General features: G+C 44.3%; 1 protein-coding gene across 4 annotated transcripts in view; it reads left to right on the forward strand.

Annotated features, from left to right (window-relative positions):
* The first annotated feature begins 1,485 nt into the window (after window positions 1-1,485).
* Window positions 1,486-26,545, forward strand: part of hipk2 (homeodomain interacting protein kinase 2) — a 91,805-nt gene continuing 66,745 nt past the window's right edge. For all 4 annotated transcript variants that reach the window (XM_015964969.3, XM_015964970.3, XM_015964971.3 and 1 more), the window contains exons 1-2: window positions 1,486-1,902; window positions 20,178-21,345. In XM_015964969.3, the coding sequence (XP_015820455.3) occupies window positions 1,884-1,902; window positions 20,178-21,345 (1,187 nt within the window). In that variant the 5' untranslated portion in view covers window positions 1,486-1,883. The remainder of the gene's footprint in view (window positions 1,903-20,177; window positions 21,346-26,545) is intronic.

A 26,545-nucleotide genomic window follows, 5' to 3' on the forward strand; every position in this document is an offset into this window, starting at 1 on the left:
ATTGTGGGTTAAATTTTCATTTTAGTTTTTCTTCTCAATCAACTTTTGACTCAAAATATGTAACTAAAATATTTAAAAACAATGTTTTCTGGCTTTGCCAGGTTAATCCCAGGTTTCCCAACTGAATGCAGATGGTCAGTCATAATTTATGAATGTGCTAAGCTTTTTGTTTGCTTAGTGAATATATGCAGATTTCATACATTCCTAAAATCCTTTTAAGACCACCAGTTTAGTGGTATTCGGGTGTGAGGTTGCTTCCTGTTAAAAGGAAGTTTTTTCCTTTGACTGGCACCCATCATACACTTGGTCAAGATGAGGCATTCAGCTGAAGTGAGGATTCTCTTGAAGTAGTTTTTATCCTTCACAGAGAAACAGTTGTTTTTGCATTTGTAATTATTATCATTATTAAATAACATTTAATATTTAAATTAATTGTCCAAAATAATGCTCATCCATACGTTACCCACACCTACGGTCACAAGCTCTGGGTAGTGACCAAAAGAATGAGATTGCAGATACAAGCGGCCAAAATTAGTTTTCTCCTCAGGTTTTCTGAACTCTCCTTTCGAAATAGGGTGAGAAGTTTGGTCGCCAGGGAGGGGCTTGGAGTAGATCTGGTGCTCCTCCACATTCAGAGCAGCCAGATGAGGTGACTCAGGCATCTAATAAGGATGCCTCCTGGATGCCTCCCTGGTGAGGTTTTCCAGGCATGTCCAACCGGGAAGAGACCCAAGGGATGACCAGACACGCTGGAGGGACCACGTCTCAGCTGACCAGGGAATTCTTTGGTATTCCCCTGAAGGAGCTGGCCCAAGTGGCTGGGTAGAGGGAAGTCTGGGTCTTTCTGCTTATAAGATGTTGCCCCCGCGACCTGACTGGATTGATAGATGAAGTATGAATAATGATGAAGATCAAGAAAGTAAGTCCAGTTAGCTAGCGGAAATAAATTTAAAAAATCCACACCAAACCAGAGTTTCAGTGCAGCATAATAGGCAAATATGAATATTTAGCATTTTAAAGGTCCCACATTTCTATTTTAAAATGTGTTGAAATTATATCCAACTGAACTGTACTTGTAGATTGCTTTGAGATGATTTACTGTTAAATTATTCAGAAACAGAATTTAATTCAAATCCCTTTTATATTGGCTATTTGTAAGAAAATCCAATATGAGGCATAATTTTGCTTCTAAAAATGCATTTTGAAACTTAAATGTGTTTGAGAAAAAATATGGACCAAAATAATTTGGAAATGAAATGACAGTTGAAAGATTTTCCCTCATTGTTCTTCCTTTTCTGTCTTTTTCAAACCCTTATTAATAGTAAATGTTTAAGATTTAACGTGAGGATGATTCTCTCCCCGTTATACATATTTGTAAACATTTTTTTTACCTAATGTCCCATTTGGAGCTCGGTTGGTGACGCCTCCCCTCCCCTCCCATCCCCTGCTCCTCTCCTCTCCGCCCCCATCGATGCGCTCTTCACTCGACTCGTTCACTGTACAGCAAACTCGCTGCGCTCCTCCGACCCACTGCTGCAACTTTTGCAGAGACTCCTCACTCCACAGACATGTCGCACAATAGCTGAAGTAAACCTGTCATCGTGGCGCATCATCCGGCCATCAGAAACACAGACTACCGGTTGGGATTAAATAAAAAGACGCCTGTCTCCAATCTGTCGCTCTGCTCATCGCGTCGGATCCCTCAAGGTTTTTTTTTTTTTTGAACGCCTGGACATGAATTATGAGCATTTTCTCCACTAATGAACCGGGCCAGTAATGCAGGAGACCCTCTCATCATTGTTTCAAGATGGCAGATTGTTATTGAGATTTAAACAGAAAGCTCGCTTTATTTTTTGCCATGAATAACAGAAACGCTTGCACCGATGGCCCCTGTATACGAAGGTAAGGTGGTTTCTGTTTTTATGCTGCACAATTTCAGCTCTCACATGGAAGGACCGAGTTGCATCCTCGGCTTTCCACGTTATATCAAATATCGTTTATTATTTGGTCAATTTTAGACGAACAGTAAAGTGCATTGGAGCCCGTAAGGACGCAGTTAAAAGATTTAATCCTCATTCAGTCCGGGGTTCTGGATCCAGGCTGATCCAAATAAATAAATAACTAGAATAACGCAGATAAGGCAGCAGGTCCTCCTAAAATAAGATCAAATAGAATTCTTCCGCGAAAATGTGTCCCGATGTCTAAAATTGGATGTTTTGTTTTCATGTTTCTTCCTGGTGGAAATGAGATCTGTGCGTGAAGAGGGAGTGAAGCTGTGAAGGAGAGTCCGAGACCGATCGGTCCCGGTCTCGCCTGAATTCATCCTTCAGTCAGCGTTCCTGCCTCGGATTATTCAGCATCAATTGAAGAGAAAACCAAAAACAGCTGCAACACTTTCTCGTCTTTAAGTCCTGTGTTGCATCGACTCGTGCGTATTTATGTTGCGTCCATTAAACAGCCCGCTGTTCGCTATCGCTGCAGCACGGTGGCTGTAACTAATCCATTAGAGACAACGCGACTCTGCGTTTCACTAAAATATGTGTCTGTTGCGCATCCATTATGGACTAAATCACACATGCACAACGTTATTTATTCGCAGTGTCGCTGCACGTGTGCAAACAATGCGACAGGCGCAAATATTCGTGCACATTTTGCGATTTATGAATGATCCAGTTGCACAATATAGAAAAAAATCAATATATTTACAATGCAGTGATCTCATCACAGCAGTATTTATATTATGCATCATGTTTGATTTAGCTAAAGTGTTGCAGGTATTTAGTTTTTTAACCCCCCCCCCCCCCCCCCAGAAATCAAGTGTTTGGGAAAAACATGCAAAATCAAATCGTAGCATGCATTTGGTTTGCCTCGATGTTATTTATTTTGAAGCAGCCTCGTGTGTAATTTGTGTTTACTCTATAGTCCCCCTGCTGGTATTAAAGGGAACCCATGATCTCTTTTATACAATATAATTATGAAAAGAACAGCTGGAGTAGTTTAAAAAGCACACACACACACATTGGTGTGAGTAAAAGTGGATTCTTATTTTTAGCTTGTAAAAAGAGTCACTTTATTAAAAAAAAGAGGTTGCAAACTTTTGCGTGCAGTGACGTTTTGTCCCTGCAGATTTTTCATTTGGGGTGTTGCAGCTTTTCAACATGAAAAGGAAAGTTGAAACGAGACTCCTTTGCAAAAGGTAATTAGTGTAAATTACATTCCCTGACTTTTCTCCTCACTGCGAAGAGGAGGAGAAGGGAAGAGAAAGAGCAGCAGGGGGAATTAATTACCTTGCCTGTCCTCCTCAGCATTAGGAGGGCTGTTATGTAGAGCAGTCATGGAAATGACCAAAGTCTCCAGTGGAAAATAGGTTCAGGGGGGGCCCTTCGCGTAGAATGGGACTGGCTATTATGGTAGTTCTTCACCCCTGGCCACAGGGCTACTAATATTTTAAACCCATATGATTAAGTGCTTCTCTTGATTGTTTAAATTTGAGATGGTTGAAGAACTCTTGTTTGTTTTTTGTCATTTTATTAACAGCCATTTGTTAGACGAAGGTCGCGTATGAAGCAGCTTTTGTGTTCTTTTCCCATCGGCTCTACATTTTTGTGTGTTTTTCTTTGGGTCCTTCTTGGCTCAGACAGAAGGCCATCAGGCAGACCTGCTGGCAGGAAGGGTAGTGGTGTGATCTCCCTGGGAGCCGGCTCTCATAACCCAAACTGACACCTTGATGGATGTCTGATGAATGGAGCAGGTCCAGGAGCCCCCAGCTGTGGAAAAGCTAACACTCAGGCAAACCCTGTCTTCTTGCCCGCCTGCCCTCTTTGCCTTCCTATAGATATGAGTGTTGTTGTGTGCTCATGCGTGCAGGCATATGTCTCTATCTGTCTAAGTCCCCCACACAAGCACAGCCTGCGAGAGGATTAGACAGCTGCAGGACTGGGCATCAGGCATAAAGGCAACATTTGCAGATTTGCCTCTCGCGGGTCCAAACGTACCGTTCCAGGGTGGATTTATTCTGTCCCACCTGGAAAAGAAAGGACGTGACTCAGAAAATGCTGCTGCTGCTGCTGGTGTTGTTGGTGTTGGTGGCGGGCGTTGCAACGTCACAGGCAGATTAATGATTTATCCATCCACACAGCCATTATGCGTTAATGTAACTTTGAATTACCTCGTGATTTCCGAGAACTGAAAAAGCACCCTGCTCTCGTTTAGGAGAATTTGCGGAGAGAGGGCAACTTTTCTTTCCCAGAAAATGCTCTCAGCTCTCCCACCCTCTTCCCTTCATGCTTGTTTGGAGCAGCGTGATTGATATCTTCCTCACGGACTGTGGCCCAGGCTAGGGCTCCAAGGTTGCAGCCTTTTAAACTTTGATTAGAATTGCAGGAAGAACCCCGGGGGCCTTCAGAGGCCGTGGTGGGGCCACGCCCCGCGGCGGGCCCAGGGGAGCCGATGGAGAGTCTCTCTCTCCCTCTCTTCCTGATGTGACAAACAGGGGAGGGGGGTGTGTTTAACTTCTTCGTCGGGGACAGCTTGCCGACTTTCATCAAGTAGGGGAAAATCAACGTTTTTGTTTTTGCATTAGTTCAAAGCTTCTTGTGAGAAACTCTAATCCAGCATTGGAATATTCTTTATTGGTTTCTCGAAGCATTTTAGTTGAAGAGGCTTTGCATAAATGTTAGTTTCACATGAAAATCGGGGGGGGGGGGGGGGGGGGGTCCCTTGTGTGCTGAAATAGTTCACAGGTGTGTTGTGAGGATTGTGGAAACAGATGGGTGTGTGTTAGGGCATGAGTGGGTGAGGCAGAGTTGAAATGACAGGTTAGTAGAGAGGCCAGGCAGACACAGAAGGTCCAGCATTCATGATTGGAATACGTTTGGTTTTGCAGCAGGCTCCGGTTTTTATAAACACCAAGCTTACTGTAGCAATCCCAAAACATGTGGGGAGGAGAAGTTCTGTTTAGACGTAAAGAAAATGTAAAAAACCGTGCTTTTTATTTGTCAGTAAGCCTTCTTTTTAACTGCCTCTGCCAAATGTTACAAACCAACAACTCCTAGACGCCCGGGTCTGAGGTCCTCGGGTGGAGGGACCGCCTCAGATGCTGACATTAGTTAGTTTTTATCAAAGGGGAAGAGAGATTGGCTGAGATGGAACCTCCGCGCTGTCAACTGCTTACACAAGGCATTTCCGTGTCGGGTGTCAAGCATGTGTGAGGGTCGGGTTTTTTTTTCTTCCTCCCTGCAATTTTGTTTCTGATTGCGCGCGGTGTCCGCTTGTTTGGAACAGCAGCTTCTGGCTCAGAGCGGCAGCGCGGTGAATCCCTGCTCCGTTTGGAAGGAAACTGGTAGAACTGGCACCACGGAAGATGCAGAAATGAAAGATTTGTTGTGCAAACTTCATTGCACGATGTACAAATATTGCATTTTATTTGTTCGAGTCAAACCCTTAATTCTGCAATTAAAAATAGTTTTAGGTTTATTTGTAGCTCTGGGGGAGGCTGTTTCACTTGAGATACTTAATTTTTAATTTGTTTGGTTTTAATGAAATTTTCTTATTGAACTATTTTAACCTTTAAAAGAAAGACAAATGTCACGTCGCTACAAGTTACGCAGTCACCACTTATTGTCTGTTTGAAAAGCAAGATGCTGAGAGTCTCTGTTCCACATGACACATCCATCGCTTTGATCTGCTGTGAGAACGCACGGTTCAAACAAAGGTTCACATTTTACCGCTTCTCTACGCGCCACAGAGTGAATAAGGCTCTTTGTTAACTTGCTCCTGTTAAGCAGTAATTATGAAGGGATTCCTCCAGCATGAGGGGCACTCTATATATCCCAGGATGGCAAATCATGGCACAGCGAGGACTGAGAATGATCTGCATTTAGCTCACACACCATATATCGCATGTTCACTTTGCAACCTCTCATCATCTGCCAATAACCCCCCCCCCCCTCCCCGTTTCTGCCCCATGTTTCTGTGCCCCACCCCCACATCTATCTCTTATCTATCCATCCATCCCGCTCTGTTTGTTGATAAGCCGAGAGGCCATTGGCCAGCATGCACGGTGTCCATGTGACACTTCAGAAACAGCCTGATGACCAGATTGGAAGCTCCGGCATGTGTGTGTGTGTGTGTGTGTGTGTGTGTGTGTGTGTGTGTGTGTGTGTGTGTGTGTGTGTGTGTGTGTGTGTGTGTGTGTGTGTGCACTTGCAGGCTGGCTTAAGATGAGGTCTGGCTACTGTAGCTGTATTGTTCTCCCCAATCATGACCCAACACACACACACACACACACACACACACACACACACACACACACACACACACACACACACACACACACACACACACACACACACACACACACACACACACACACACACACACAAACCTTCAGACCCCCTCATTACTTCCCGCCACGCTCAGTCCCTCCCGTTTGGTGGAATTGCCTCATCCCATCTCTAACCCCCAAAACTAAAGCACCAGCTTGTTTTTGGTGCACATTGTCCCAGTTCTTAATCCTATTGTTTGTGATTATGTGGCCTCACACCAGTCCATTTGACGTTGGACTTCCCTGATGGGAGTGTGCTTTTATCGCCCTCATAAGCATGACGCTTACATGTTTACGTGCTCGGTTAATGCAGCAAAGCGGTGAATGTCACACATACAAAAGATGAAAAAACTTTTTTGCAATTTTTAATCAAACCTTTCAGAACTTTCATTTTTTCCTCTTCTGCTTTTGGAAATAGGTATTGTAGGCAGATGAGGGTGGAGAGGGAGAAGGGGGGAGTGTTTGCAGACAGATATTAAAACGAGGCTCTGAATCCGACTGTGACATTAGAAGACTGAGGTTGGGTCTCTGGGTCGTACGCGCTCGCACAAACACAGCTATGGGCTCTACAAGCAGCCAGTGTGGACAGAGTACCACTGCCAGGCCCATCAATACTTCTGGCTCCGGCTCCTCTCAGTCATGGAAGGCAAGTGGAGCGATGGACGGCTGCTGGCGGTCCCTTCACAGATGGCTGCAGGTACAGCGCTACGCTTGGCTGATAACCAAAGGACTTCAAAGCTCAGACGAGCGCTCAGGCCCATTTCTGTCCAGACCCATGAGGCAAAAGGCACAGAACAGAAAAGAGACGGCAATAGATGAGAACTTGAGTACTCAAAAGGGTCAACAGGCATGGAAATGGGCAGATTTAGCCTTTCCCTTTTCCCTCTACTCACCTTGCTTTTATGGTTTTCTTTCCCTAGATAGAACATTCATTCTCCTCATTCCATCTTGTTTTTCAGTCGCTAGAGTTCTCTCCTTTAAAAAAAACATTCAGTATGTTTTATTACTTGTTACCGTGAAATCAGTTGTTGATAAACTCATCAGCGTCCTCCTTTTCATTGAGATCTAAAGCCTAATTTAAACTTTTCTGTGCATGGGTTCTTCAAATTATTCTCTTAAGTGTTGGTGCTGCTGTAACAAGTGAATTTCCCCATCACGGGATCAATAAAGTCTATTCTATTCTATTCTATTCTATTCTATTATGTGTCAGTGCAAGGACTCTCCGACGGGCTCGCAGAGGCTGACGGAGATACGACCAACTTTTTAACTACCCACCGAATGTGACGGACACTGCAAGCTTGTGATTGGTCAGGATGCGGCTTCCTTTAAATTCGTCAACAGCACCGCCGTTGCCCGCTCAAAAAATAAAAATTGAGCCGAAGATATTTAACGACAGACACGGAACAGATTGAAGAACATCTTGCAGAAAGAGTCTAAAAATATGGGTGCTTATTCACCTGCGGCTGAAGGAGTATAAAGATACGTAGCAAGCGTTTTATTCGTGGACGGATATGACGGGAAACGTGGGTTTAGAGGTGCGGATCGCATGAAGAGGTGGAGGAGAATGAGGGACAAAAGTGTGCGTGTTGAAAAGTATCTAAAATAAAGAAATACGACTGAAACAGAATAGTAAATACACTATAGAGCTCCGGACATCACGTGACTCTCAGAGAGTAGGCGCCATGTTGGCAGGCAACAAAGGTAAACAAAATGAACGGGATCGGCTTGGATTTTACTTCGTCAGAGTTTACTTCACACTTTAAAACTGAAGAAATCGTTTTATATAGTCAGAAATTAAATAGACTAAACATCTCCGACCCTTACCGTGCCCCTGGGATACATTTTAAAAATGCCAGAAGCTGTCGGAGTGGACTTCTTACTGGACCTGGCCGGGGAACCCCTTGGAATTTCCCCGGAGGAGCCGGCCCAAGTTGCTGGGGAGAGGGAAGTCAGGGCCTCTCGACGCTACTGCCCCCGTAACCCGACTCCGGATACGCGGATGAAAATGGATGGATGGACAAATAACAGATTTACACATAAGTAGTTTAAATAGAGTGCTGTGCTGTTTGAATGTATAAACTGAACGCCAAGAGAAATCACTAGTTTGATTTTTTTTTCCGGTAATAAAATAAATATGTCAGGCAGGAGCGTCTCAGGATCTGTCTGAGATCTGTCTCGATGAGACAGATAATAGCAATCCAAAGTGCTTTTTATGTGTGATCTGACAATTGATCAACCATTGCTTAAAAATTAAATACAGCTTAGTATTAATTGCTGTGATCATAAAACACGTAAACGGCAGCACGCAGAACTCACGAGGCAACGTTTTACGTGACGTTTACTTGTTGCTATGAGTAATAAGACAGAAGAAGCCTCGCCAAAATAAGTTTAGGAAGTCCACTAAGAATTGTAATAAAAGCATTTAAAATAAATACCATACACAGTTGAGGAAACGTTGGTTTAACTACCTGATATGAAGCGGTCGCTGCATAAGTGAAAACCTTTACTCTCGGGATCCCACAGCTTCATTTTAGCCCGGTCACTAGCGCGTTTTATTACAATGATCCAACGTTTGCGGCGCTCCGGATCTTGGGGCATCCTGTAGATGGCTCATTCCTTATGTCGTCCGTGTCTGTTCTGCATCCTGGGGCACAACAGGAATCTACCATATTTCCTGTCCGATTGAGTTTTCTGACAATAACAAATAGTCCAGCTGCGGGCTTCTGCCTGCCAATATGGCGCCGTTTTTATTTTAACTGTTGCATGCCGGGAGAAGTGACGTCAACTCCCGGAGCTCTATTGTGGACCAGATACATGGCTGTAATAGTGGCAGGATAGCCCAGAAAAGCACAGCGCCCTCCGTAGTCCTGGCGGGGAATCGCTTTGCAACACTCCCCAGGTGACGGAGAAGTCCGAAGGGATACATCTCTGTCGATGCGAGTGCGCGACTCCACACTTGAGCTGACAGAGAAGCATAAATTAGGCTGAAGAGGCTAAAACATTCCCTTTCCGTAGACTTCAAACAAACAAGTTTTACATCAAAAAGAAGCAAGAGGATATCATAAAACGTGTGGCTAAAAATCTTCTATATTTCGAAGTTAATACATTCAACAAAATCGGTCTCTGTTTGATATTCAGCTTTTGTGGAGAAATGAATGCTTTTGTTGCTGCTGAAGGCTGGAAGCCAAGCCTTAATAAGCTTTTAAAGGATAATGTGAAGGGAAAGATGTTGAAAAGTCATTGATTCAATTAGGCGTTCCACTGGCTCCTCTAATAACACTCCAGTTTTGACATAAGAAAAAAGCAGCCCGTCCCAACTGTAACAAATATTTGCCGGTGCAAGAGAACATCTGTGAACACTTTCAAAAACATTCAGTTAGAACACAATAGTTTCAGGGTTTTAAAGGCAATTTGGGCCTTTTTTCTACTCAAAAAGGACACTTAGCTCTCTTTGATTTAAGTTGAGACTTTTATTGTTCTTGTTATTTCATTTCAGAACAGTAAAGGGCTTTCTCAGCCATCTTATTCTGGTTTAAATGGTCTATGGTGTAAAAAAGTCCAGACCTCTGATCTTTAAAGAATTTTTTTACTTGCAAAACAGAAACAATCGTGGCACGTTTCCCTCAGCGTTTGCTGCTCACATGGTCCTCATTAACACCTGGGCTCCTATTAAAATGTTTGAGCATGAATTCACGGTAAAGAAAACAAAACAAGATTCAGGAATTTTCCATTCTTGTTGAAGTTACGCGGGCCCCAAGTGTGTCGAGGCACAAAAAAGAAAAACAGGCCGCGCACCTTTTAGATCCTTCCTCACTTCAAAGCCACGGGCACTCTGAGGCCCGCCGGCAGCTCTGCCTGGAAGCCTTTTGAACTGACCTCTGCATTCAGTCAGACGACAGAGATGGAGAAAGGCAGCGAGATGGGGAGTGACAAAGCCGGGTAAAGTAAGGCAGAAATAGAAGAAGGGAGGTAGTGGAGCCATAGGGTCGAGAGATGAATACCTTCATCTAGGGGCCCATTAGCCTCAGCGGCACAGCCAGAGGTCAGGGGGTATGACGGAGGAGGAGGGATGGGTGTGGGGTTCCCATGGCTGAGGAGGGTGGTGTAGTGGTGGTAAGAGTTGTTGGGGGGGTGCAGGAATCTTCAACCTGACTCTCTAACATCTGGGACCATTGCAGTGTTCGTCGTCTCTGCTTCCTCTCACAGCTGCTTAACACACGCAAACCTGTTTGCATCCCTATAGCGTTTTGGGATAAGTCCGCAATTAGACTTTTACCCCGGGGGATCTGCTTTACTTCCACCTAAAGAGGCTTCGGTGAAAGGTGCACCGGAGATGAACAGCACATCTGTGAGCTTTCATCTTAAAGAAATTTCAGAACAAGAACAATACAAAAATAAATAAAGAATATTGCAAGTGGCTTTGCACAAAAGACCTCTAGCCGTTGGCTAAAGCCTGATTCATGCTTCTCCGTCTGCGTCAGTGCGGAGACACGCAACGCCGTTATCCGTCCTTGCGGGCCTGCCGGAGAGCTCTGCAAGGACGGACGGAGTCGAGCTCCCTTTTCTAAACATCCGTCCGTCGAGACGGAGAACGCAAGCTTGTGATTGGTCAGGACGCCGCTGTCGTCGACACCGCCGCCATTGCGCCCTCAAAAACATAAAGAGAGCCGAGGATAACTAGCGGCAGACACGGAGCAGCTTGAAGAATACCTCGCGAAAAAACTCTAAAAACATGAACGTTTAATTCCCCGTGACTGGAGGAGTGAAAAGATGCGCAGCAAGCGTTTTATTTTTGGACAAAAATGACAGGAAACGTGGGTTTAGAGGTGGCGAGCGCATGAAGAGGTGGAGGAGGATCAGAGACAAATTTATCTGTGTTAAAAAGTCTCTTATATACAAAATAAACACAATATAAACACACTATCTTGGACCGATACATGACAGGATACCACAGAACAGTGCTACGCCCTCTGCTGTCCTGGTGGGGAATTGCTTTGCAACACTCCCCAGGAGACGGAGATTTATGAGGGCTAAACATCTCCGTGCGTGTGTGTCTCTCCCTGTTGGAGCTGACGGAGAAGCATGAATCAGGCTTAAGTCCTCTTCTGGGGCGATGGTGGCAGAAGAGTCAGTGCCCATCTCGTAACCAGAGGGTTGCAGGGTTGAGTTCTGCTCAGTCTGTCGGAGATGTTGTGTCCTTGTGCAAGACACTTCACCCACGTTACCTGCTGGTGGCGGTCGGAGGGACTGGTGGCGCCTGTGTTTGGCAGCCTCGCCCCTCGGCAGCTGTTGCTACACGTTTACTCATCGCCATCAGTGGGTGAGTGACTGGAAGTGTTGTAAGGCACCTTGGGGGTTGTAGAACCCTAGGAGGTGCTATACAAATACAAGCAATTAACCATTCATTTCCTTTCAAAACTCTTAAAAACATTTCTAATATATAAAAAAAAAAATCTTCCAAAGCAAGTAAAAACAGTAATAAAATAATGATAAACACACAGTTTTGTATCTTGTTAAGCATCATTTGAACTTGTAAGAAAACAATTCTTGAACTCAAACAATTAAAACAATGTATACGTTATTATTACTATTGAATATTAGTAAGATTTTTACAATCTTATTATTTTACAGATAAATAAACAAATAAATAAATAAAAATGCAGGGAAAAAAATTAATTTTCTTTTTTTTGTCTTTGTTTGAATATTAATGGGTTAATAGTGAAAACTGAAACGATGCTTATTTATTTGTCAGATGCTTTTATCCAAAGCAACATATAATTTTTAATCTATAGGGCATGTTGTGATCTGTGGGGGAAACCAGAGTACCCAGAGGAAACCCACACATGCATGGGGAGAACATATAACTCCACGCAGAAAGGCCTCAGCCGGGTTTTGAACCTGCAACCTTCTTGCTGCGAGGCAACAGTGCAAACAACTGTGCCACCATGCAGCACTAGCCTGGCAAGCCGTCCTATATATGTGTATGTATAGTCTACGACCCATAGACAGATCTCAATCAAGGGGCGGGATCTACAGTTGTCTTTCAAACCGTCTCTGTGTGCTATTGGTCAACGAACAACGTGACGTACCGCTACGGATGTCCGTCAACGAGGTAGTCCACCAAACACCGTAGACGAAAATGCAAATACATCCGTTTTCTAAATAAAGTACTTAAGTACCTCTATCTGCTCTTGACTCAAAGAAAAGCCCAAGTCCAGTCCAAAGTTGAGCCGTCGTCATCTGAGCTTTGCGCAGTCGCAGTGACATCCCGCCCACCAAAGTAATAGAGCGCTGTGATTGGCCTGGGCTGCTGACGTTCCGTTGGAGCGTGGCCAGACCGACATGCAGAGAAAAACCATTCTGCTTCTGCTGCTGTCCGTCTAGATCTCTAGGCTAAATAAGAACAGGAGGCAAACTGGAATTAGCGGAGAAGTCAGTCATTGTTGTATGGACTCGTGTAAGTTGGTTTTCATAGATCTGCTTTCTACAAACCCTTTCCAGCCTTCAATAAAAACACACTAGTATCCAGATCACATGGCTCAGTCACTTCATATTTTGCTAGTATTGATTAAACCTCCCAAGTTGGATAACTGGTTATAATGCATCTGTTTTCACCAACTTCCTCTAAGCATCTATTTCCCTTTCCGTCTGTTCAAAACCTCCTCAGCCACCAAAAAAAAAAAACTGTGAGTTTAAAAATGTCTCCGATCACAGGAACAGACTAAAATTGGCTAATTCTTACAAATATATGGAATGTGTTTCGTGTGATTTGTAAGAACAGGTTTGTCTGACTGTGAAACGTGGCTCCTGAGCTTAATTTGAAGGTGTTATTTAGGCTGTTTAGCTCAAATATGCACTTTACAAGCATGACAACTCGGTATGAGGCCGTTAAACCCGTGCCCACGTCTCCTGCCAGTTGTGAATCAGGAAACTGTAAATGAAACCAACTAAAGCTATGAGTTTCACCATGAATCAGATGTTAACAGCTGTGTTGGCCTGACACACAGTATTTATTACCCAGACGAGTATTGAGGACGCTTTGCTAAACTGTTCTGTGTGTTTGTGAAAGATGTTTAAATATACGTATAACACGTTTGAGCCTCGCTTTTTTAAACTGGAACAGGGAGGGGAGCTTTAAAAGAAGATGAAACAGGATTAAAACACTATTACTCATGCATATTGATGAGTCACGTGGAAAATGAAGGCAGGAATACATGTTGAGGCAATGTAGTGTGAATTATGTGAGTTGAGCAGCATATTCACACATTCTTTTGAAATATCACACCGTGGTTGTCTGGAGACGCAGATGCTTCCTCGTAGGGGGTAGCGCTAGATGGAAGTTACCGTTTAGGCAGTAAAAGTTGGATTTCACCCTCACCCTTTCACCACTCATTGGTTTTAGATGAATACCTTTTATAGAGAGCTGAAACCAGCAGTTGGAGTTTGGGGGTCTGCTTCTGCGGACAAAAAGAAACCAGATTATTAAAGCTCAGGTGAAAGCAGCTGTGTTGTGAAATTACAGGAAGTGAAGCCCCCACCGTGCGTGATTGGCCTCCAGATGCCTGATCAGGTTTAACTGGTTCCTCTGTTGTTGGGGTTCTTCTCTGGGTGGGGCATCAAAGTAATCCCTCTGGGTGCGAGTTAGTGTTTTTTTGGGATGGAGGTTTGACGTGGTTTGTTATCACGTATCAGAGGCGCGTTTGTCAGATAGTTACGAAAGTTTTTCAGCCTCATTAAATGACACAAGTGACGAGGCATGCTGCCATAAAAACCTTCTGACGTGCACCTGTCGGCACTAATGCAATGTTCTTTTATGTGAAGTTGTGTGGATCCTTGGAGATAAGCATTTAAACTAGCGATGCACCGATTTGAAATTTTTGGGCCGATACCGATATCCGATACTGAGATCACTGTTATGGCCGATATCGATATACTGACATGAACGCTTCTAAAATCAGCAGATTTTGTATAGAATAAAAATTATTAAAGCTGAATTTACATTATTATGTACACACTCACACACACACACACACACACACACACACACACACACACACACACACACACACACACACACACACCACACACATTTACGCATCTGAGATGATTACATTCACTGCTCACATGACTAAAACAAATACACATCATCCCCTCACCCTCTGAAACAGCCAAACCAAAGTTGTTAATATCGGCTCAGTTTTATTTATCAAACCGATACCGATATGTAAAAAAATGACTAACATCGGCCGATGCCGATATTGATGCTGATATATTGCCCTTCCCTAATTTGGACCAGAGCAGGACTTGTTCCAGCTGTGTCTGCTCAATATTAACGCAACAGACCTTAACCCCGATTTCAAAAATGCTCCCTAAACCAGTGCTTAGTAGACTGTTCCATGGGACAAGGCAGGGCGGGGTGATGATGCTTTTGCCTAAAAAGAACAAACAAAAAGTTTTGTTCCATGAATCTGGCTTCTTCTCTCCTTTTTCAGCTGAAATTCAGCTCACCAAATCATTTACGTGCGCAAATTCTCATTTTACAATTCATTGCAAGGTCGGCACACTTCTCAACTCACTAAAATAAACATGAGTTCAGAATACATTTGGCCTTCTGTGCATATCGAGGAAACGCGATGTTTTCCTCGTTTAACAAAACTCACACAACCAAAGCCTTTAGAAATTAAATGGCGGTCTATTCTCTGGTGCTACCCTTTGTTCCTTGCAGGAGTTTGAATGCAAACGTAAACGACACAGAAAAACGAAATCCGACTCCCTGTGCTGGTGCTCACAGGTTTGCATGTTTCGATCTGAACGCAGGAATCATTTAATCTCCTTTTGTGTTTGCATGTCCTTTGTTTTTGTCCTGTACCGACTGAAAGTCCCAACGTTTTAAACCCTCAAGGCGACGATTCACGGAATTCTGCCACCCTGCATGTCTTTTCCAGCTTTTACCACCACGCAATATTTTTCCCGTGTGGCTCTCATCTGCTCTTTTCCAGTTTTTCTATGTTTAGTTGCTATTTCTTGTTCCCACGTGCCGATCTCGTTACCGTACATTGTGTCCAGCTGTCACCATGAGTCCTAAGTAAGTGACATACGAGGAATTGTGCGGTTGTAGGGTGTTTTTCTCTCTGTGCGTAATTGATAAGCAGTCTGGAGGATGGCTGCTTATCAGGTGTGTGTGGCCCTGTGTGTTTCAGTGCTCTGCTTGCAGTGCAGTCAGAGCGGCACTGCCGGGTGCATGAAGTGAATGTAATCGAGTAAAGACTGGAGTTAACAGGTGTCCTCAGTTTATTGTCGGACACGATTCTAGAACCGCTTCTGCACAGTTTCTTCCCGTTTCCTTCTTTCTTGTACATAGTGTGGAAGAAGTTTTTGATAAAGTTGCAATGATTGTTTTGGGAGTAATAAAAAATCCCACTCAAGCGGAGCCACCATGCCTCCCATGGCCCCAGGCTCCTCCTTTTGTCCACTGCCCCCCTGAACCACCTTTCTCCTTGGTTTAACTCCTGGTTAGGCTGACCTGGCAGTATAAACAAGGCAAATGGCTCTCTCACTTCAGTCGCTTTATGGCCACATTTATGATGTCAGTTGCAGCCTCCTTATCTACTGACAGTTGTTTTAGGGTAGCAGTTTAGCACAATACAAATGTTAGCATTGAAACTCTAGCACTGCGCCTTATGTCAACGTTAAGCTAGTTAGAGTCACGTTTCACATCTGTTACTGCAAATGTGCAGCTTTGTGCACTCGCCCTCACACGGGAACGTTTGTGGAGCAACCTTAGCGCTAATGCATCTACGCACGTGCATTTTAGCAAGTGGTGACTGATTATGTTATCTCACAGCTAGCACAGCACGTTTGCTTCCAGGAAGGGGAAGAGCTGAGGGAGTGTCACATTTACAGCAGCCATGTGTTCAGCTTAGAAGTTCTGCAACATTCTTATTTGCCATTGAAGTCTGTCAATATGCTGAATGGATGTTCATCCCTCTTTTGTACATTTGCAAAAGAAGCTGAAGCAGCGAGGCCGTTACAAGTCAAAGATAATCGGAAAGTAGATTAAGAAAAGTCTGATGGAGCCCGAATGACAGCGTCTCATGCGAGCTTGTCTGATGCATTAACTTATAAATATGCAGAGACTAGAGAGCTAAAAAGGCAGATGGGATGGTCAATGTTGTCCTCGAGGCGTACTAAACCGAGCTTCGGCTCTCCCAAAGTGGATTGTACCCAGACAGGAAGACTGAACTGATGTTCCTACCTACCCGATTGCTTTTACCTCCATAATCGCTCTTGGTCTTGTCCAACAGTCTTACAACAGTTTTTACTTTTACACATCTAACCGTAAAGATGTATTCACTGACGTGATCCACATCCTACATGAATGAAAAGAGACTAAACGTGTGCTTGTATGCAGAGCGATGGATGTGGAGCCTACAGACAGGAAGCTGTTTTCTTTTGCAGATACTCGAAGAACTTACGACGGATAGAGATGGCACTCCTCAGTTCGTCTATCGGTTAGTGCCAGGTGTTTAGGAAAAAACAAGGTTTGAAGTGTGACAGGCAGTACACTACACACACCTACACACATGCACATACAAACAGGAGCACTGGGTGGGATAATGCTTTGTCTAGACAGTCAGAAGTCATTTCATTAGCCAGCCAATTTGGTCAACCCCCACCAATGCTTCCCTCTTCTGCAGACGCCGGGATGTTCAGTTAAGAGACGGGAACATCAGAGTGTTTTTATTCTTTTATGTGTGCCAGTAGCCATTAGGCCTGGAGAAGTTGTCTAAATATACCCAAAGTTCCTGCCCCTCGAACAGACAGTGCAGTCTTTAATCTGCCAGGTGATGGCTGAGTTTCGTACACATGATCTCTCCTCTTTGAGTCTTTGTTGCAGATTGAACCAGTGCCTTTGTTGATTGATAAATCTCTACAAACATTTGTTGTAAAGCATCTTTATGCAGTGACATTCTGTATTTTTTTTTCAGCATCTTAAGCTGACATGGCTTTTGGAGAAACGCAGTTCTCATTAAATTTCTGTCACATTGTCATGACAGGTTTAATAAAAGTCTGTGAGCAGAAGCCGTAACAGAAAACAATGCAAGGGTCACTCATGACCTCACTCTTCAAACTCCTTCCCCCTCCTTTTTGGTCCATTTGGTCCCCCTCCTTATGCGGCATGCAAACCGGCCCTGATCCTCCCAAAAAGAAGATTAACCCACCCCTGACAGAGAAGTAATCTCTCTGAAAACATTGACTGTTATCATTTCAACATGCTGCCTCCAAACGGAGCGAGCACGCATCTCTGGTATGCTTAATTGCAGTGTGTGGGACGCACAATACTGCTTTAGGTATGCTAAATGGAAAGCCCTGGCTACCGAAGGCATTCCAACATTGTAAATGTACAACAATGGGCCTTTACAGTTTTGCACTTGGCGTAGACCTCAGAAATTCACGTAAACTTCAAGAGAACCGTTTCATAGGGAGCTGTTTTTCAGTGCTGGTTCTGACACTTTAGAGGGTTTATTTTCCTTTGGATTCTAGATCATAAACACATTTGAACCTTAAGACTGATTCATGAGCCGTAGAGCCACTTTCCCAGTGAAGCATAATTGGTCACATTGTTGCCTGTGAATGTTGTCATGAGATAACATTCCAATCATGTGACCTCTTACTTTTGGTTCATTTAATTACTTATCTGTGTTCTGCACAAGGCACACAACTCCACTGCCATTTGTGTAGCTTATTTCTTATTTTTTGGGTCATTACTACTTGTGGAGACAAAATCCTAGAGTTTCTTGTGGCTTTACAGAGTGTTGTAAGTACTTTTCTCTGCTTTAGCGGGACACGACGGCCCTCAGTTCACCGAACCTCTGTAGGCTATGTTTAAGGATCTCTGACGGGGTCAACGAGTGACGAGGGTTCAGGAGGACTCTGTGTGATACAAATACAAAGACCAACAAGCCTGGCATTGTTAAACCAGTGCTATCCGTGATCACGTTGGCAGATTTCCTTCCATCAGAGGAACAGGCCGGCCCCGTTTCTCCTCGTACGTCTTTTTTTGTCTCGATCATTTTGGGCCTGTGATCGCCCTGTCTTGTTCTCAGTCATAAAACTGTCGATGCTGTTCTGTGACACAACCCATCATTCAAATTATTTTTAGCATAAAGTCCAGGCACAGGAATTGGTAATCCAAGGAGTGACATCTGGCCTTCTGGGCTTATGTGATTAGCAGAGAACCTTGCCCCTAATAGCCTAGCGGACGTTCTTCATTACCTCCCTGACGGAGTCACAGCCATGGCACCAGACGTGAAGCGAGCAGGCGTTGCGCGCTTAAAGAAAAATAAAACTACATCCTAATGATTACTCGGAACAAGTAAAAGTCCTTTCTGAAGATTAAATACATTAACTGTTACAGGAAACTTTGAGAAGCTAAATCGGTTACAGTCCAACGGCAGCCAAGCCTTTAGTAAGCCCTCACCCTCTAATATAAAATACCACGTCAATCCTGCTGCATTAGGGCTAAGACCAGATGACCAGAGAGATAAACAGCGAGTCAGAGGCAAACTGGGCCAAACTGGAAAAAAAAATATGAAAAAGTAGGAGAAAGAGAGGTCAGCAAAGTCGAAATAAAACAACTGAGCCGAAGCAGAGTGGAGGAGCGCCAGCTTAATCACCATCAACAATAAAAACGGCTAATCATGACAAAGTGATGGTGTCTTTTACTGGCTTAAGAAACTCCCCCATTCACGTGGGACCATCAGCTTTAAATAAAAAATTAAAAGCAACACAAGAGCATCTATTAGGCGAACCAAAGCAGCAACTTCAGCAGCGGTGCAGAGTTTAAAGGCTCGGTGTTGGACTTGTGTGTGTTTGTGTGTTCGCACGACCGTGATGCTCTTTCTGTTGCGCGTCAGTTGATTAACCGCAAAGCCTAACTGTGTGTGCCGGCTTCAGCATAGCCAGGTGGAAGCTCTTAGTTTGTTAGCAGTAAACTACACTTGGTTTGTGAGAGCGTGTTTAATCTCAGCGTTGTGTTTTTGAGCTGATGTCTCAGATGGCGTGTTGTTTTTTGGGTTGCTGTAATAATATTTCAGCGTCACACAGAAGCCTGTTTGAGAAGAGAGATAAAGAAAGAGACTACTTTTGGACGGTTGTTTGCTTGGAGAAGCTTTTGCTTATTCTGAGGCAGCTTGTTCCCAGGAGTTCAGAGCACAGCCTTGCTGCTGCTTTGTTTTCAGGATCTGTGGTTGTGCGGGAGTTCAGTGCCCCTCTCCTGTTTTTATACGCGCTTACACAGAATTTCTTCCCCCAACTTCCTTTAAAGTTGTAATTGTGTACCAATAATTGCTTAGGCGTGGTTTGTGTACGGGAAAAGAATATCACAATAATTCCCTGAATCTTACATTTGCCAGCCTATTTTTATGCATTGTTTCATATCGCTCCTGTGTTCTTCGGTAAAATGTCCCAGGAAGTGGTCTTCTTTTAGTGTTTACCCAGCTTGTTTACTAGGCTGCAGATGGGAACGTCGGGGAAAAGGCATTTCCTCCGCATGACCCGATAGTTTGCATAAGCAGTATTCAGTCTCTGTGGATCTCCTTTCTGGAACTTTGGACCTTTTAAAGTCGTGTAACATAATAACAACATTTTATGAAACGTCATATTACTCTAAATAATAAAACACTAGACAAGTGATTAATACGCTTTTTTGTGTGATCCTGACGCATTGCTTGGTGTTTTAGTGACCTGCTCTGACCCGGGCAGTTTTTATTTACAGCTCGTGACCACTGCTCATGTTTCAGACGCTCAAATTCCTAACTTCTCACTTTCGTTCCTTTTGCCCTCTTCACAGGTATGGCCTCGCAAGTGCAAGTGTTCTCCCCTCACACTCTCCAGTCAAGTGCCTTCTTTAGCGTAAAGAAACTCAAGGTGGAGCGGAGTTGTAACTGGGATATGACAGGGTACGGCACGCACAGCAAAGTCTACAGCCACAACAGCAACAAGAACGTATCGACCACCAGCGGTGCCCTCGGCGTCAACAGCTCCCTGCAGGTCGCCAGCTCCACCCTGCCCTACGAGCAGGCTCTCGTCTTCCCAGCCAGCGCTGGCCACATCGTGGTTGCCTCAGCCAGCAGCACTTCGGGGGCCCTTGGGTCTCTGCTGGGCAGCGGTGGTGGAGGCAACAGCAGCAGCAACAGCAGCGGAGGTGGAAGTGGCGTGGGCGCGGGAGTTGGCGTTCACAACTTGACGCGACGGAGCACGGTGAGTCTTCTAGACACTTACCAGCGATGCGGGCTTAAACGTAAGAGCGAGGAGCTTGACAATAACAGCAGCGTGCAGATCATTGAGGACCACGGCCCACCAATGATCCAGAACGGAGGAGCCAGCGGCGCCACGGTGGCTACCGCGGCCACTGCCACGTCCACAGCAACGTCCAAAAACAGCGGCTCCAACAACGAGGGGGACTACCAGCTGGTTCAGCATGAAGTGCTCTGCTCCATGACCAATACCTACGAAGTGTTGGAGTTTTTGGGAAGAGGAACATTTGGACAGGTGGTTAAGTGCTGGAAGAGGGGAACGAATGAGATAGTGGCCATCAAGATACTGAAAAACCACCCTTCGTATGCGCGGCAGGGCCAGATCGAGGTCAGCATCCTGGCGCGCCTCAGCACCGAGAGCGCAGACGACTACAACTTTGTGAGGGCCTACGAGTGCTTCCAGCACAAAAACCATACGTGCCTGGTATTTGAGATGTTGGAACAGAACTTGTATGACTTCCTCAAACAGAACAAGTTCAGCCCTTTGCCTCTCAAGTACATCAGACCTGTGCTTCAGCAGGTGGCCACGGCGCTCATGAAACTGAAGAGCCTCGGCTTGATCCACGCAGACCTGAAGCCAGAGAACATCATGCTCGTGGACCCGTCTCGACAGCCCTACAGGGTTAAAGTCATTGACTTTGGTTCAGCCAGCCATGTGTCCAAAGCTGTCTGCTCCACATACCTGCAGTCCCGGTACTACAGGTAGGAGCTGTAGCTTTCACATAACAAGCTCTGTACGGAAAGCAGAAACGCGTTGTTTTTTTTATCTCGTTTGATTTATTGCTGCTTTAATGAGAATGTTCTAGATTTGCTGCCAGTCTCGTGGACTGCTGCCTATATTGTCTCTGAGTTCCAACTTAGTTTTTTATTATTAGTTAAACTCGCATTTAATGTTAAACAGGGCAGTAAAAGTCAAAGGCCCGCAAAGCGGCCAGCTGCTTTTGTGTTTAATGGGACAAAACAAGCTTGTTGTGATGATTCGAGAGACACTGCTTAGTTAGTCAGTCACAGTTTGCTCTGGTAAAAACACAACAGGTCACAGGGAGGCTTTTCTAAGCAGTGACATTGTTCAGAAGCATTTGGGAGTTTGAGTAAAAAACAAGCTTGGTTTTCTGTAATCGATGAAACACACTCCCCCGTAGAGGAAGGGCACTAATCATGTGAGATGGCAGTCTGCCCACTGGCATCTTTTCACTCCCCCCCCCAGGTTCTCAAACCCTTGGTCCCCCCCATTACAGACAAGCTCCCATTTCCCTCGGGATGGAGACGAGGGGTCAGCCCGAGTTCTCCTGTAATATGTGCTTGTAATCCACACCGGCAGACCCCGCATTAGAACCAGATGACGCTCTGGGAAGACCTCCTTTTCTACTCTCTGCTCTTTAAAAGATATTTTTCACCCAAAGCAAAAGTTTAGTTCCCAGCAAAAGGAGAATTTGAGGAACTGTGAAGGGGAGTCTTGTCTTCAGAGAGGGCTCAGGTGTGGTCCTGGAGCTGATGGAAGAGCAGGTGTCAGCACACACATTGACACACAGACACAGACACACTCTTGCCAGGTGATGCTCTTCAACGGGATGCTTGTCGGGGCGGCTGTGAGCCTTTTTTGTGGATTCTGTTGTTAGAAGGGGTTGGTTTTGTTGTCTTGACTTTAGGAAATGTTCTGCGCTGAAGGCTAGAGCAGCCTGTTACATAAATAACAAGATTATCATTTCATTTGATTCCATCTGACAGGTGGATTACTTTAGTTGATCTATAGTGTTGACTGACCGCATTTTTGTAAGCCTGTCTTTCTAACTGGGTCCTGATACTGGAGAAGCAGGACAATGCTGTTATGTCATTTTTAAGTATCTGATTCTGAAGTAAACACCTCTCACAGCCTGTTTCGTCTTCCTGTAAGTCAACAAGCAGGTTATAAAAGATTCTTGTTGGTTTTTTGTGGGAGGGAGGAAGGATCATCCCTTCATTTCCTCTTGGCAGCAAAGGGGAGGAAAGAAGGACTTTTTTTTTTTACCCATCATCCACCAAACCCTGACAAGGGACTTGGTGGTTGTGGTTTTTGTAGGGAGTGGCGAGATGGTGTCGGCAGGTTTGTGTGTCTCATTTTGAGGAAGGTTTGGTTCAGTGGAGATTTGTTGGGTGTGGACCAACTGATGGCGGCAAACAAACTTTGCCTTTTGGCAAAGTTCAGAGTGAGTTTAAAAGCTTAAAGGATCACGTCGGTCCAGCTTTGATGATTACAGACGAGGAGATAGCAGCAGCGTCTCCCCTGCACCTCGACAGGTCGGAGATTACGTGCATGTGTGCTCACCAAACTCGCCACCCATCGTCCACACTGGATTGATTCTTTTTGAACAAAACTTTGTAGAACAGTTTTTGTTTAATGAGATGACAGACCCGCGTCGAATAATAGCAACAGCTGTTTGCATTTTGAATGTCATAGATATTGTTTGCTGTTGACATTGCATGCCCAGTAACAGCCTTGCAAATGTGTTATGGATTTTTCACAAGGTTGACTCATGCAAATAAAATACCAGCATTCAAGGTAAACAAGATCGGCTTTCAGTGTGCTTAGAGTTTTAACTTTGTTCGCTTCAGTGCTTAGCAACTACAGGGTCATTTAGCTGAGCTCATCTATCCTTGTCAGCCAGGCCTGTCTGTAGGACTTTTACGCTTGATGACTCCGGCTTGTAATGCAGTCTTCCCACATTTTTAAACACACTCATGTTAAAACTTTAAAATGATCCCTGCCTCTGATATCCTAATTGGATCGTTATATAAGCTAACCCCAGTCCTGCGTCTTTTATCCGTCTTTCATCACTTCTCCTGCTCCTCTTCCACTTTCCTACAGCTAATGATGTAACAGGTAAGCATACGGGTCAAGCTGTGCTGGATAAAAATCATTTTTATCTTCCACAATTTTGTCACAATCACTATCCCGTCCAGCAGGGCGCTAGGGGGCGCTATAGCTAGCCCTGGATTAGTCTTAGCACCCCCAAGTAAATATTAGATATATATTTTTTTTTTACAATTTAATTTTAATTTAACGTGTGGATGTGATAATATTTAACATACAAAACTAAAATAATCAGTAAATTATCATATAGATAGTAAAAACTTAAACCCAAACAGGAAATTGATGTTAACCTTTGACCTCATTTTCCACCTGCGAACGAGTGAAAGGTAGAGCTAGTGGTAAAATGGGTTTTTGTTGCCCACGTTTCCACGGGTTCAGTCAGAAACGAATGAATGTTTGGAAGTGATCTCAGACCCACAAAAACCTCCGGGTCTGGATGAAGAGCGTCAACCCTCAACCGCCGCAGCAGTCGAGGGTTTTGCCGCTGGAAATGCTAACGCTAAGGTTAGCTAACCTTGCAACACTATAGATGGTTTTCTGTGTGGCTGTATGTGTTTATGATTTCATGGAAAAGTCAGCGATTGTTCATATGTTTATGATGTTTATTAATGATTGTTTCAGGTGTTGTTGAGGTTTTGTGCACGCATGTGTATCTGCTAGTGTTGAAGGTGTTTTAGAGAACAATAGGTACGCGTGACCACTTCCTTCATAGCACCCTCAATAAAAAGACTAGCTCCTTCATAACACCTGCAGAAAAAAATTGCTGGAGCCGCCACTGCCATCTCTAGTTAGAGCCAAACGATTAGTGAATTGTCACAAGGTGTTATTGTTTAATAGGATAGGACAGCTGATGAGCACCTCCATTTTATTTGTCCACAAGTCTTGATTGAAAAAATGAATGTCCTAATAAACAGAAAAGAAAAAAAACATCCTGAACTATAAAACAAGACAAAGCAAGCAAACGCAGAGAACATCTCAACTAGTAAAAGCTAGCCATTAGCATTAGCAACTCCACCACACGGCAGAAGCTCCTCCAGACTTGTGTTATTTGTGGAGATAAAACATCAACATTGCAAACGGAGTCAGTGGTAGAGTCATATTGCTGTTTGCCAATCAGAGGCAAGATATCCAAATCAAGACTTAATGGCGCGGTCGATTTGTCCTCGGAACTCGGAATTCCCGACTTCCGAGTAGGAAAATTCTAATGAAACGCCCCCCAAAGTCGGACCTTCGAGTTGGAAACTCGGAAGAATTTCAGAACTCCGACCTCGACGTCCAAAATGGCAGCTCTCCGTATCAACAGCAGTAACTTTTGGGTGAAGTGTGTTTATTTTAAAACACACTGGTAAGCGCACGTTTAAAACCAGTGTTACATGTAGTGCTTGCAACTCTAAGATGAACATACAAAAAGTTTTCTTAGAATATTGAACGTACAGCTTAAAACTATTCTTAAGAGGAATCTTCAAACAATGGCTACTTGGGAGGTGTGCGTCGCCATTTTGGAATCCTGACCTCTCCGACTACGGTAACCAGGACGCTGTTACCTCGGGTGTGACGCCATTCCCAGTTCCGACTTCCAAGGCAAACCGAGCGCACCATAAGACTCGAGATCCTGCCGTCTGAAGCTCAACTGATCTGGCTCACGTCTTGTTCCTGAAACGGGAGCACTGGAGCTTTTTTTCCCCGCAGAGTACAACTTGTAATGCATTCCTACTAGAGAACACCATTTAAAACACGGGTAAAGTAGATCTTTAAGAAGAGTGAAAATTGTTGTTTCCCTAAATTTCGCTTGCAAATTGGGAAATTATATGAGAAAGATGATGAGGTAAATCTAAAACTGACCTAGAAGCTTTCATTATTGAATCCTCCATAATCACACAGTGTTCCCCTTCAGTGTGTGATGTTGTCCTTTTTGATGCATGAGGGCGACACGTCCAAAAGTCGTCCTGTGAGCGTCTCACAGACGCTAAAGTGTCTTGATCACCGGTGTGCTGGGTCTGTGGTTGATGGTGTTTAATTTCCTCAAAAAACCATTTTCATTCAAATAAATAAATAAATAAAAACACTACAATACCCGTTTAAACTCAATAATTTCCTTCAAGAACCTCGTTTAGCTGCGGGATGGAGATTGTGATATTAGAGATATGTTTTTCACAACTGACCTTTCACGCCTGCGTGCTCTGTTGACGTAAGACAGAAGGATCTGGAATGTCCTTAATTAAGCATCTTAACGTTAACAAGCCCGAAGCCCAGAGCTACATGCTTGTCAACACCTCTCAGCCTTTGTGTGCTGCTACATTGCAGTTATCACAGATGTCAAACACGTATGAATGCACAGTTCGCATGTATAACCTGATACCTGTAGGGTGTAGGTGAAGTAGCTGGTCAGTGAGTCATCTATTTAGATGAACAGGAAATGAACTAAGAAGGAGGTAAGGATGACACTGATCATTTTAAAATGGTCAGTTTTCTTCTAAAGGTCTTTTGTGAATAAAACTTCATAAAAAACATGTTTGAACTTTAATTTCCCCCTAAAACCTGAACCCTTAAAAGTCTGATGTCTTTGTTTGGGCTCAGCCATCTGGGTGTAAGACGAGTCTCTGCCCCACCTGTCTGTCTATCTCTCTATCTGCGTCGCACAACCAGACAGACAGGACAGGCGTTCCAGCACATTTACGCTGCTTCCGTCAAACATCAAGGGGCGTTTTAACGAATGGGGTTGCTATTAGTTACTGTTCTCTGAAGCGTGTGTGAGAGTGCATGTGTGTGTGTGTGTGTGCCAAAGAGGGAGAGAAAGGTACAGGTAAACGGCAGGATCGGGTTGCTAAAGGAGGAAAGATGAATTAGAAAAGGCCTGGCGGACAGGTTGGCTCAGTGGCAGTGGTGCAGCTAATTGTGCAGGTGTTGTATATGAGCAGATCGTATAAAAACAACAAGTCGGGAGCCGCAGAAATATACGGGGGAACCGCACTGCGAGGGGTGAGGCTGTGAGGATTTCTCACCTTTCCCTGAACAAGCTGTAGAGTATTCCTGATGCAGACGAGTTTCACT

This window comes from Nothobranchius furzeri, chromosome 4, assembly GCF_043380555.1.
Source record: "Nothobranchius furzeri strain GRZ-AD chromosome 4, NfurGRZ-RIMD1, whole genome shotgun sequence".
NCBI lineage: Eukaryota > Metazoa > Chordata > Actinopteri > Cyprinodontiformes > Nothobranchiidae > Nothobranchius > Nothobranchius furzeri.